General features: G+C 34.0%; 1 protein-coding gene across 1 annotated transcript; it reads left to right on the forward strand.

Moving 5' to 3' along the window:
- Positions 1–8,052: 8,052 nt before the first annotated feature.
- On the forward strand, positions 8,053–14,594 carry lrrc15 (leucine rich repeat containing 15). Its single transcript, XM_067459913.1, has 2 exons — positions 8,053–8,249; positions 12,559–14,594. Exon 2 carries the CDS (start codon positions 12,565–12,567, stop codon positions 14,227–14,229), a length of 1,665 nt encoding a protein of 554 aa, XP_067316014.1. The 5' UTR covers positions 8,053–8,249; positions 12,559–12,564; the 3' UTR covers positions 14,230–14,594.
- Positions 14,595–15,025: the final 431 nt, after the last annotated feature.

The raw sequence follows: 15,025 nt of genomic DNA on the forward strand, positions 1-15,025 counted from the left end.
CGGAATTGGGTCACTTGAACCATGCAGTGTAAATGCGGCCTAAAAGCCCTCCCTACACCTACTCCTAACCCTACCCAATAAATGTTTGTATTATTAATAAACATTTCGCCAGGCCTTTTATTTCCATTTTTAGAATGCACCTGAAAGTGTGACACGTGCAGCAAACAGCCAATCACAGTGTCTGTTTGATTTACTTATCTTCTGAAGACTGAGAGATTGTTTTAAAAATGACTATGCAATTAAATGTGTTTACAAGGCAGGAATAAACACTGCTGCTGCGGCGAAGTTTGAGAAGGCAGCTTAAAGAATATCTGACTATATCAATGCATGATGTGAATCATAGAAATATGCCTAATAATTATAGGTTCACAAAGAGCTCAAATTAATACACATTGTTTAAAAGAATTATGAATGCATTATATTTATATTACTATTTGGCCACTTGTCAAATTAAAATAATATTTATATGAACATATATGAATTCAAAGTGATTATAATTAATATAATATAAACATAATATATAATTAGCACTAAAAGATGCACAATTTTATTTCTAAAGTTTTTTTTTCATTATAAACTGCTTTAATTTGGAACGAGAGATATAGGGGGTGTGGCTTTGTTGTATCTTTACTTGCAGCTGATTGGTCCGGTTTGGGTTTGCGATCTCTAACCCAAAATAAAACTTGCTCCAGAGCAGGTTAGCCTTGTAGTATAAGTTACTATGGTGATGAACACTGATAAAAAACAATCCACCTTCTTGAGCCCGAAGAAACAGAATTTGCTCAAACTAATCTCGAACTAACTGAAACTAGCTTTGTGCAACAGGCCACTGTGAACAATGATCAATCCATAAACCAATGACAACATGATACAGGAACACGAGGCAGGAACACATGAGGGCATGGAGTCACATGACAATAGACCACATGACGAGACCAGGAAGTGCATGACAGAACATGACAGTGAACATGAAAACCTTAAAACATTGCTGCGGCCCAATTCACTTAAACTACGTCCTAAAAGTCTGTACTCTTTTTGTGAAGAAAAAGTATATACTTTTGAGTGTGTAGCAGAAAAGTATGCAACTTTGGGACATACTACTTCGCCATCTTTAAGAGACCCCGTTTAACTGCCATGTCAATCATCGTCAGATTTGATACAGTTCAAATTCTCCACATTCAGATTAATCTCCTACTGTATAGGAGAGAAATGTAGCCGCATGTTGATCTGCCATGTGTGGGTATTTAATGCAGAAACTCTCCTCATGTGTCTGCAGTTGAAATATAATGATGAATTTAAAAGTTAATGGCCAAACGTGTCATTACAAAAGTTCACAATGCTGCTGCAGGTGAAATATAATGTGGACAACACTGAATAAATATATTTTTGTCAGGTTAAATATTGATAGTTGGTCACTCAAACCCCTTTATCTAAACTTCTCTACTAAACCGTTGGACTCGCACATCCATCATGTTTGTAGTTTTTTAGCGCTTTTTATCCGCGTTTGTAGTTCTAAACGAATCCTCGTCCAACTCGCAATGAGTTGTGGGCAATATCAGCCGTTATGCTCGTCGATCCGTACTTTCGCATAATTCGGACCCGAAATAGTAAACCATCCGGGTATCTTTGGAATACTCTTTTCAACATATTACGATTTGGGACATACTAATTCTATTTTCAAAGACTATTTAGTTTTCAGTTAATGTGTATTTATTACCAGACGCATTTTTTTTCCTTTCATTGAACTTATTGAAAACATTTCAAGGAGTCATCTTAAGGCAAATCAAGTCGAAACAACAATTGTAAAAAATAACAAGGGTACAAAAAGAATAAAACAAAAAGGGAATATATTTATGTATTGTGATTAAGCATTCAATCCAACATTGTCAGCAAAAAAAAAAAAAAAGCAACTTAAAAAATGGAAATAATAATGATAAAACAAAGGAAAAAATGTAAAGATAAACAGTTAGATAACAGTTTAGGCTTCTGTCTGAATGTTAAAGCTGCGGTCTGTAACTTTTTGCGCTCTAGTGGTTAATAAACAGAACTGCATGCGTCTTGTGGAAGAACATTGCAGCCGGAGCTACTTCTCTCAGTTTATGTCTATGGCGGATCACGCAGGGACTGTGCTCCTCCGCAGCGGTACCTACCAGTCTGGCCTAAAATAGTCCCAATATAAATACTTATTATAAGTGTACCATAATGATTCAGGGTAAGACAAAAACACGGTTTGGAAAAGTGGATTCATGTTGTACATTCTCATTATATAATTTTTGTAAATCTTGAACACAAAAAAATTTACGGACAGCAGCTTTAACCTAATATTTTCTTTTTGCAGGTGCCACTTTAACACAGATTTAACAAAAACATGCATATTTTCATATTGTTATCTTGTAAATACTGGGACCTTTTTAGGTTTTAAAGGTTTTTGCTAACATCATTTTCAAAGCCGAATCTGACAGATGCACGCATGAAAGCAGAGAGACAAGCATTATTGTGGTAAAGTTGTTGATACAGAAAACAATAGGTCATTTTTTTTACTGAATAGGATTCTATGACTCATATCTGTCTACAGTAAGTTTTAGGAGCAAAGGAAAGGATAATTTTTCAATCAGGCCAGAGTTTCCCTAAACACTCACATCCTTATTATGATTATAATCCTTACTGCTCTGCTGCTATGGGAATCAACACAAGTTACACTGAGACATTTAAAATGCACATCATATACATTCATTAATAAAGGATATATGGTTCAAAAATATTCTAGGTAAAAAACTTTTGAAATAAAACTGTGCATCTTTTGGTGCTAATTATATATTATATTTATATTACGGTATATGAATTATAATAACTATGAATTCATATAATATGTTCATATAAATATTATTTTAATTCACAAGTGGCCAAGTGTGTCTACTTGGAGTTCAGATTATTTATTTTTTCCCACATTGATTTCACACAAAGTACAATTTTAAGTCAAGTCTAATATAATTAAATGGCTTTGTTTCATTAATCCAGTGTATTTTTTTTATTTACACCCAAAATAATGGAAATGAAATGTGACAACATGCCCCATAGCTGGGGTACATTGTAACCATGTGAGGGGCACAATGTAACATGAATTTATCGCAGCTTAAAATGTTATCTGACATCAATTTAAAATATAATCTATATATTATAATAATGGCATTTTTTAATCATTAAAAATAAACACATTTTTGAGTTTGACAACAAACACACCTCAAGTTGAAGATGTATAGCTTTTTCTCACAGCACTTGATATAATGAAACTTATCAATTTTGATGGCAGATCCAGAAAAGTTCAAATGACAATCACCAGTGACAACTGGAAATTCACCCGTTATAAAGTGCAAAAGACTTTCGGAGTAGCTACAGAAAAAAGAGAGACTTCAGCCGGGCCGATGGGAAAGGGCATTTGTACCATGAACTTATAGGGGTTCTAAACAGATGCAGAGACAGCTTTTTTTTCTGCTGGATATGTACGCCTAAGACATTTCAATGGTTCAATTGTAACAGTAGCACACTTGTTAACTTAATTCATACAGTTACAGAGTTTTCTGTTGTGAGTTTTTTGAGTTTTTTTCTGAGTTTTCTGTTTCTGTTGTGCTTTTTTTGCTATGTACATTATGGTAAATGCTATGAGAGGAAGCAATTCACCGCTACTCCACATTAAATACACAAAGTTTCGTCATCCTGGCATGTGTGGAAAGTGTTAAACCAGGGTATTCTCACAAAAATGCGTATAAATAGTACGAGTGTGCAATGTCGTGGAATGTATACGCCAAAACTCATTTTGGCGTGTCTATGGCACGCTGTTTTTCGCGTGCATATGACACGCATTTTATGGCGTATTATACATACGAACCCCCCACCCCACCACCATAAACCTACCCAAGCACGTGTCATATATACGCCATAAAGTGCATATCATATGCACGCGAAAAACAGCGTATCATATGCACGCCAAAATGAGTTTTGGCATATACATTCCACGTTCTATTTATACGCATTTATGTGTGATCGGGTGTCACAACTAACCCCATGACATTCTGTGACCAGCGCTCCCCTACATCTTCCCCCAAAGGAACGAGGAATCCAGATAAAAGTTTGTTTTTATTACTGTACATTCTTAGTTTCCTGTGAAAAAGGAAATGAAACCTGCTGGCACCAGACTTACTTACATGATCATGGTTTAAATCGTGGCTTTATAGTGGCCAAAATTGATGTTCGGCATAGGAAAATTGACATTTTTTTTTTTTTTTTTTTTTTTTTTATGTGGTTCAGATACTATAATTTTTTGAGTTTCTATTTATTAAACCAATTTAAGCGTTTTTTATTTTTTGTTTTTTTTTTATTTTTTATGAACTTAATTTTAAGGCAACCAGGTTACTTACTTTTTTAATTTAAACCAGCAATATTTTTTACAGTGAAGTTGACTTCATTTTAGTCTGCATTGTGTATCAGACAGAATATTCATTGTGGAACATGTTATTATTTATAGCTAAATGTGTGTAATCACTAACTACCAACTAAGTAACTTTGTCAATAACTTAATTTCAACAAACAATTAATTTGCAAATACATGTCAACTAATTCACATTATAGGGAAGCAATTTAAGAAGACAGCTAATACTCTAATGACTGACATGTAGGGCCCTATCTTGCACTCAGCGCAATTGACTTTGTACACCAATGCATGTGTCATTCCTGTTTTGCAACCGCGCAAAGCGTGCTTTTCCCTCCACAGAAGCACGTCACTAAACTAGTGAATGAACTTGCGCTCCCTGGGCGGTTCAGCGCAAAAAAGGAGGCGTGTTCCGGCGCAAACAATCCCTGGTGCTATTTTGCTGTTTCATTAAACAATTGCGCCACTGACCAGAAAAAAACTAGTCTAAAGTCAGTGGCGCGTTGCGCGTTGTTCATTATGCTATTTTAAGGGCACATTCTTGACCATAATGTATAGCGTGCACAACGCGCATACACTTGCTCATGTAATCTACACAGATGCAACAGTTATTTTTGCAAATTTTAATATTAACAAATGAGATGACGGAAATCATTGTGGTGTGCCACAAAGATGTGAAAAAATAGGCATAAATCTAGCTTACAAATTATTCAGAAAATAGCAACAGCGCCGAGACCCGCCCACAAAGTTACTTGCGCTTAGCGCTTTGACACTTGCGTTTGAGATCATTAAAATAGGGCCCTTAGTTGCAAAGTTAATTGATGTTGATAGAATGTCTAAAGTGGACCCTCAAAATAAAGTGTTACTGTAATTTATTCTTGTTCAAAGCTGTGACCACACATTTAGAATCCAGCCAAACACAATTATAAGAGTATGAGACCATTGGTTCAGTAGGGCTCAGACCCTGCTGGCATAAAATATGGGAGATTAAATGACATGCAGACAGACAGTGATTCATATGTCATATGATTCATAAATGTTGGAAAATCCACTGCAGCAAAATGACTAGCACTTGCAAAATAAAAGGAAATAAGTTTGGGTGGGCAACACATTTACAGAGGAACAAGTCATCATAATAACTTTCTACAACTTTTGTTTTGATAAAGTCATGCAATGTCATATTCCCAAGAGTTGTGTTGCCACTTTAGCCAGCAAAATAACTATTAGTGTTAGTTGGCACAGCAAAACTTAACCCTCTGGTCCTCTTTGGTCAAAAATGGCCAAAAAAATTAACATTTGGAAATTGAAAACATTTTTGGTTCATCGGAATGGGATGACACTTGGTGACTTTTGTTGCATTAGCTATGTGAACACACACACAAAAAAAATTATGTTAATGTTAAAAAAAAATATTTTAATTAGTAATGTTAAAGGGTCGTAAAAAATAGTCACACCTGTCTCCTTCGCAGTCAAAAACGACTGGCATAGGAATTTAATGGGAAATACACAAAAACAGGAATTTTTTGCAAGTATATGAAACAAAATCAATAATTCAGCCACAAAGCAGTAAAAAAAAAAAAAAACAAGGAAGAGGTTCTACACTCTAAAACATCAAGAGGTCAAAACAGACTCAAACACTCAAACACACAAACATGTAAATACACTCAGAGACACACACACAAAGCCCAATATTATACACACACAAATGAACTGGTATGGCTGTTATTAATGTGGTAAAATTGAGCCAAAAGTGTCAAATAAGAGGTTAAAATCAGATCTATTATGCAGTGATAAAACATACCTGTTCATTTTTGCTACATTTTTATTGAATTTTGATGGTATTCCGGTATGTTCAAAATGTTCTCCTCTGTGTTCAGGTTCGAATGTAGTAAAAGTAATGCAAAACTGACATTCAAATCAACATAAATAATCTAAACCTTATATAAAAAATAAAAAATCTAAACCTTGACAAAAAGTAGTCTTTGAGAAGGTCTAAGTCCATATTATATATAGCCCTCTCCCTATTTTAACATGAAATACTGTTTTAATTGAAAAATAATCATAAAAATAAATTACATTTTTATTTTTATTATTATTATTATTATATTCAATGGGGAAAAATAGCTAATAAAAATATTTATGTACGGTCACTTTTGACCACGAAGAGGACAAGTGTGACCCTTAAACAAAGAGAACCAGGGGGTTAAACTGAATTAACCCGTTTAATCCCAAATATTTTCAATTTGAGTACATGCATTACTCCTTAGACCTATTTACACATTTAAAACTTTAAATAACAGTAACATATCCAACATATACTTCAAAACTTTATTTCTATTGTTCATGATACACAATGTTTTAAAAAAGGATTTGGGTATGAAAATCACAGCCCATTGAGATAGAACAAATCTCATAGATATAGATGGACAGACAGACAGACAGACAGATAGACAGACAGACAGACAGACAGACAGACAGACAGAAGTATAGATAGACAGAAAGAGGTATAGATAGACAGAAGTATAGATAGACAGAAAGAGGTATAGAGACAGAAGTATAGATAGACCGAAAGAGGTATAGATAGACAGAAGTATAGATAGACAGAAAGAGGTGTAGATAGACAGAAGTATAGATAAACAGACAGAGGTATAGATAGACAAAGGTATAGACCCTATAGAAGTATGTACGTATGGACGGACGGACGGACGGACGGACGGACGGATGGACGGCCGGACAGACAGACAGACAGACAGACTACAGATAGATAGATAGATAGATAGATAGATAGATAGATAGATAGATAGATAGATAGATAGATAGATAGATAGATAGATAGATAGATAGATAGATAGGTAGGTAGGTAGGTAGGTAGGTAGATAGATAGATAGATAGATAGATAGATAGATAGATAGATAGATAGATAGATAGATAGATAGATAGATAGATAGATGATAGATAGATAGATAGATAGATAGATAGATAGATAGATAGATAGATAGATAGATAGATAGATAGATAGATAGATAGATAGATAGATAGATAGATAGATAGATAGATAGATAGATTGATAGATTGATTTTTTTTAGTTTTCCCGTTGTCATTGTGTTAAGATGGCAGTACAAAGAAATAAATGTGTGTGGTTACATGACAAAACTACCCAACAATGTTAGACCTGCCCAGAACTCATGTAGACATCTTAAATGTGTATCATAAATTAAGATTTGCTTTATAATAGAAATTGCTTTTTAATACCACACTTAAATATGGGAGGAAAATGTATGGTCACAATACCCATTTGTTTAATCCCACCGGTCACAATGTGACATACATAGACCTCATGTAATTGAAAACATGTGTCTTCATTTATTTTCATTGCACACAGTGTAGCTTGTGTCTAGAATCCGGTCCCATGCACACATATGTATGAAAAATATTCAACATACTTGGTGCCTTACTTAAAAAAGTAGTTAAAAATAGTTTAACGGTTTATTCTCATTCAAAGTCCCACCATCAAACATCAAAGCTTCCTGTTTTTTCAAACTTCCTGCCCCTTTAAAGAGAAGCACAAGGGTGGAGCTCCAAACCAGCATTTCTCCACCGACTCATTACCAAATAATGTGGGTGAGTATATGAGAGCTTTTGTACAAAGCAGTGCAGTCAGCAGTTGACTGTAAAGAGGATAACCAAAAAGATATGAGGAGGAGGAAAGGAATTTGAAAAAAGAAAACATTGCAGCCGTTTAAAAGAGTAATTGGAAACGCTTTTGTGCATAGAGGAGAGCAAACCACCCAATATCTCTGACAAATCTTCTTCAAGATCAAGGGTAAGATACTCTGTACTAATTCATTCAAACAGAATTTCTGAGTTGTAGATTAATAACAGCTCTTTCTTAAATATTAATAATGAATTAGAGTGATGGAAATCATTAACAGTCATGTCCTTACTAACATAGTTTGATAAACATTCAAAACAGAAACAACTGGTTAACGAAAGCCTGATTTCATTTTTTTCTCAATAACAAAGTATTTAAAGACAATTAGACAAAAAAGAAGAAAAAAATGTAATTAAAGCTAATAATAGTTAGAAGTATTTAAAAGACTACACAGTTCAATGTCCCAGCTCTCACAGACTGTGGTTTGGTTTTACTGGAACAGATTATGAAGTCTCAACTTTTTCCATGTGCTTTTCTTTTCTTTTTTCTTTTCTTCTTCTGACCTAAAATTGCATGTTTGCATATATACTTTATTTTTCTATTAAATATCTGTACAAAGAGAATAGCAGAAGGAAAGTAATGATGTTTTGTTGTTGTTGTTGTTGTTGTTTTGTTTTGTTTTTTAAAATGGGATCCTGTTTATTGAAAGAAATAAGAGAAAAAGCTAACACTTTATAATAATGTTCAGTTGTAAGTCATGTATAAGTGGTTTGTTCATGATGAGATAATCATTTACAAACCATTCATTTGATTGATTCATTCATAAACAAGTGATATGCTAACATTTTATTAATGTTTCGTTAATTCTGTTACAAGGTATTTACCAGTGATTAGTAAATTATTAACTAATCATTTGTGAAACATGACCATACATTTCATAAATGTTAATAAACTGTTACTTTTTTGTATATACTGTAGATTTAGTCATAAATTATTAACAGTTATTATTAAAGTTATTAGATAATGATAAAAATAATAACAATATTTTATTAATCACTGAAATGTCAGTGTAGCATTATCTCAATAAACAATTGTTAATCATGAACAAATGATGATCAAACCATTAGTAAATAATGAATATATAACTTGTTGATGCATTAAAACCCACAAAAATGCCTTTATGCTAAAGCTATTTTTTTAAAGGATGATAAATTACTAGTTGTCAAATTAATAAACATTTTAAAATGATAAAAGGCAGGGGATTGCAGTGTTAAGTTAAATCCTTTCACTCAATGGGTCAGACTTGTGTTCTTTGTGGGGTCTAGTGATAATGTGAACTGCTTTTACCCTCCAGTGAAGCATCAGGTGCATGTTAAAGACTCCATGTGTGTCCGAGAAGACAGCTGTCTATACCCTGACCAGTCAGCATTTACATTAAAGTACACACTACAAAGTGTTCAACACCTGTTTAAGATGATGTTGTAAATGCATTAATAAATCATTTACAAAGCTTTATCACGGGTTGCAAATGAGCTGTACATGTATTCAAGGCATTTACAAAGCTTTCCGCGTTCCCATATCTAAAGAGTAGACTTTCATCACTTGTAAATGTTTCACACTTCATTTGTAGATCTTTCTTATCCGTTACAAATGATCTGTACATGTATAAAAGGCATTCACAACCCTTTCCGCGTCCGGTTTGTGTGAAGTAAATCCCCAAAAGCCACCAGCAGCGTCGAGCCCATCCACCGGCCGATGAATGATTAAGGCCCTGTCCCACATGGCACACTTCATGTGCACTTTCGGTCTTGTGGACTTAAAGCTACACTGTGTGATATTTTCCCCCATCTAGCGGTGTAAAGGTATATGACCATCCAGTGAATATTAGTTTCTGTTCCTCTAAATTCCTATTTCATTTTAACTCCTACGGTGGCCGATTTAGTCCAAGATTAACATGACTTCCAGTTAGACCTCTTCCATGAGTGCCATCGAGTGTTAAATCGCGAAAGGCAAAGCTGGAATTTATGGGTATATGTCCCTCTTTGGCTAATGTACTTTCAAGATGGAGGGGCAACATGGCGACCAGCATTCGAACCCCTCACCCGTATGTATTTTCAATGGCATATTATAAACTTACGAGAATACTTTATTACTTAAAAGAAGTAAATATACATTATATTATTTGCACATTTTTGAAAGAACTAAGTGTGTTTAGCTAAGAATACACTAGCTTTAAAATGGCCATTATGTGTGCGTGTCCGTAAAGTCCACAAGACCGTAGGGTGTCCCATTCATCATTTAAGCTTAAAGAAGGGTGCTCATGTTCGCCCCCTTTGCGACTACTATGCGCCCTTGATGCGCACTTCAGCTGAGCCCGGAAGTTTGCGATCTACGCAGAGGACTTCTACCCGGCAGTCAAAGCGGCATTATGTCGTGAAAGTGCAGACCCAGAGGAAGACTGTGAGGGTTTAGGGTACCATTTGGGACAGGCCCTAACACATTTCAAAATTTACCGCCGGAAGAAACATCAAGTCAGCTTTGACAGCATTGACTGTCGTATGTCTCATGACCAATCGTCAGCTTTGATTGTATTATGCCTTTGACTCTCGTGTGTCATGTCACCGATTGTGTCATGCTAAAGTGTCGGGAGTATAATTTGAATGAGAAATATGAGAAATATGCGTTCATAAAGGGATCATCATTTCAATGATTAAAACATTAAGATCAACTCTGTTCTTCACATAAAAATATCGTATGACTTCAGAAAACTTGGAATAATACTTTAGCTAACACTTTCACACTGTTTTTGGTCAGTTTTTACAATAAAAAAGTAGCCTATTTATATTTATAAAATCATGTCTACTTTTACAAATGCAAATAATTAAATGCGTCTTGATCTGACGCATTGGGACATGCATCAATACATTATATACTCATAATTTACTAATGCTTTGATCATCATTTGTTCATGATTAACAATTTATTGAGATATTGAGATTCAGTGATTAATAATATATTAACTAGTAACTTAACCATTTACTAAGGATCTGTTTGGTTAATTTATGATATGATATTTTTTAAAGATAACTTATGACAGATTTGTAAATCGTTGGCATATTAATCATTTATGAAAGTATAATCAGGATTTGTAAATTACTTGTTTAGCATTATCTACTAACTTGTAAATAATTTATAATTGAACCTACAAACATACAAAAAAGTAACAATTTAGTAACATTTATGAAATGCATTGTCATGTTTTGTAAATCATTAGTTCATCATTAACTAATCAATTGTAAATTACTTAAAACTAAATCTACAAAACATGCATAAATAATTAACAAATCACTCATTAATCATTTATGAATGCATAGTCATGTTTCACAAATGATTAGTTAATTGTTTACTAATAACTTGTAAATGACTTGTAATGGAATTTACAAAACATACATAAAATGTTAACATATCACTTGAAAATCATTTATGAATGTTTTGTAACTGATTAGTTCATCATTAACAAACCACTTATAAATGACTTACAACTGAACGTTATAATAAAGTGTTACCGAGAAGGGTAATAGTCATTGTCTTGATCAGGTATATTTCTGTTAACACTTTAGACATATTTTCTGTCATACTACACATAAACAACTCCAATATTATCATTTTTTTACCTGCTGTTAACTAACAAGAAAGTGAGAGTACCTTAGTTAAATGAGGTCCAATGTAGCTAATCAGTAATTACTATGTCAATTACTATTTCACTATTACAATAATTACCTCCTCTAGAGGACTACCAAAATACTATTATATACTGTTTTATAATTAATGGGAATAATGCACAAAGTGTAATTCATTCTAATGTAAAGTAACGTAAAGGTAAACAACTAGTAATGACTTGTGTATTACCAAATCCTTCAGAAGGAATTTATCTATTTGGAACAGTATTCTAAAGTAAAATCATTATAACTATTTATAATGACTGAAGACATCATAAGCTTTTGAGGTTTTTGTAAGACTTTAAAAAAGTAATGACTACATTGCATTACTACATCACAACTGTTACATCACTCTAAATGAGTTATTATTTAGATCAGTATTTTAAAGTGAAAATCGTGGTAAGCCACTAATAATTACTAAAGTGTTACCAAGTGTCTTAAGGAATTACTATCCAAACCCTTACAAAAACCTCAAAAGCTTACATTGAGTAATTATCAAACCACTACTATCAATCCAACCACTATACTAATTTTAAGGAACCGAAAACTACAGGAAGGACTCAACAGGAAGTTTACACATAAGGCGTTGTCGTTTTCCTTCTGTGTCGACATTTGCTATATGACAGATTTTTTCATTGGCTATTTTTTTTATTTTTAGTACTAAGGACTAAAGTAAAAGTAATAAAAAATATCTGAATTTGACAAAGCTTTGCACTCGTTAGTTCCCAGTTCTAATGATATTTGTCTTGATTCCTTCGTAGGAGTCAATGGACCTGGTGTGGTGCATGATTTTTGGCATGTGTGCCATGAATGCTGTTGCCTCTGCATGTCCAGAAAACTGCCAGTGCAAGCAAAACAAAATCCTTTGTCAAGGCTTTTTAATAAAAGAATTTCCAACCTCCATCCCCCAAACCACCGGTATCCTCTTAATCACCAACACCAGCATACAATCATTAAAACCAGCTGATTTTGAGACTTTCGCAGAGAGCCTCACTATGTTTGTAGCCAAGGACTCAAGAATAGCTGAGGTGGAACCTCATACATTTGACCAAACCAACAAACTCATTGCCTTAGGTTTCAGTGGGACAATGCTAACTTCGCTACCAAAAGATCTGTTTCGGAATCTACAAGCATTATCAACTTTAACGCTCACTAACAACAAAATAGATGTTCTGCCACCATCTCTTCTCACCCCTCTTGTAGATTTGAACAATTTGGACCTAAGCAAAAACCTTCTAACCTCTCTGCCAGAAGACACTTTCCGTGGTTTGAAAAAGCTGGAATATGTCCAGTTGAAGAGAAACTCAATCAAAAACCTTCCCAGCAGTATTTTCCAAGGACTCAATAATCTCAGATCCCTGATCCTCCAGGAAAATCAGTTAACAGATTTACCAGCAGGCATCTTTGATGACCTAGTCAACCTTGAGGTACTGCATCTTCAAGACAACAAAATCACACAGCTACCAGCTAATCTTTTCTCAAACTTGCAAAAGCTAAAGAAACTCTACCTCTCTAACAATAGGTTATCGTTGCTTCCCAATGCAATCTTTTTTAATCTCCCTATCCTCACTCATATATCACTGTTCGAGAACCAACTCAGTAGGTTAATGCCTGGGACTTTTGGCCCAATGGCCCTCCGGGAGCTCTGGCTGTACGACAACATGTTAACCCACATTGAGGAGAATGTTTTCAGCAACTTAACTGAAATTCGCCTTTTGGTGCTTAGTAGGAACCGGATTCAGCACATCTCTCCTGGTGCTTTCAACGGCTTGATGGAGCTAGAGGAGATCTCTCTTCACACTAATCGATTATTCAGTATTGAGGCGGGGATATTCAAAGGCCTTCCAAAGTTAGCTAACATATCCATAGAGAATAATCAAATACATCATATACCAGTAAAACTCTTGGATGGTGTGTCTCACTTAAATCTCCTGGAGCTTCAAAACAATTCTCTACCAAACTTGCCAAAAGATTTTCTAAACTCATTGTCTAAAGTTGATAATATTATACTTTATCAAAATCCCTGGAGGTGTGACCAAGACATAATACCTTTTCTGGATTGGCTTAGACAGTATTCAGAGAAAGTGAAAAACCTTACTTCTGTGACGTGTGATACTCCTCTGTTCCTGAATGGTAGAAATATAAGAGAGCTGACGGAGGATGACATCATGGTCAACCATTCACTGCACACTTTGCCGACCAAAAGGACCTATGAGCCAACATCAGAATCTACAACAGTCTCAGAAGAGAAAGAGGACATAAGTGTAGATGATTCTGTCTCTCAGGGTCTGTCCAAAGACAAAATCATTATCATTGTAGCCATTGTCTGCACTGCCGTCATTGTCAGTCTCATTGCCTTTGTGTTATGGAGGAGGAACAAGCAAGGCAGTCAAGACTTGGACCGTCAAAGAAACACCAACTCAGTTATCTAACATTACATTAAAGTGTTTGTTTTTTTCCAAATTCCTTTTTTAACAGTCTTTAGTGGATTAATGGAGGAATTTTTATTTTTATTTTTTTATTAATAGTCAAAGAAAATTTAACAAAGATTTGTTATTATTATTTTCTTTATTTCTTTCTTGATACGTAATTCTGCTTACTAACTTTTTTGAATGAAAAAAAGATATAGATATGTTTTAATGATCACAACCCTCATGAGTGGTATCACACATGAAGAACTGTACTGTATTTCTTGTCTCTGTCCATGGTTACACATTTTCTGCAGTTATGTATATGTTTGTTCTTATATACCAAAAAACTTTTTCAAAGATGTAAATAAAACAAAGCTTTTCAGAGAAAAATTTACAAGAAAATACTATTTGTCTTTCTACTTTAAAAAAACATATTTAATGTGCCTTTTTGTAGTTATTTGTAATATTTACTAGCAATTTCTGAATGAAAGCAAATATATGCAATATATATATGTATATTTTTTTTTTCTTTTTTTTACATGACTACACTAGTTTTGCCCATATTATTTTCCATTCTATATTTAGGATGCAGCCAAACAACAATTATTTCAGTTCTTTAAAAATGTTTCCATATATTCCCACCCAAAATATACTACTGCTAAGGACCTTTATCTATTTATTGCAACTTTGCAGAGACATGTTCACAAGGCAATAAGAAAACAAACGGTCTTAAACTGCTCACAAAATAGATTTTAAAAAGACAACAAAAGATAATTAAATAATCTGAAAAGTATCTCTAAATATTTGTACTTTGAGA

Source organism: Pseudorasbora parva, chromosome 12, assembly GCF_024679245.1.
Source record: "Pseudorasbora parva isolate DD20220531a chromosome 12, ASM2467924v1, whole genome shotgun sequence".
Classification (NCBI taxonomy): Eukaryota; Metazoa; Chordata; class Actinopteri; order Cypriniformes; family Gobionidae; genus Pseudorasbora; species Pseudorasbora parva.

Coding starts and splice junctions, on each gene's coding strand:
- lrrc15 (XM_067459913.1), top strand. CDS start 12,565: ATGGACCTGGTGTGGTGCATGATTTTTGGCATGTGTGCCATGAATGCT.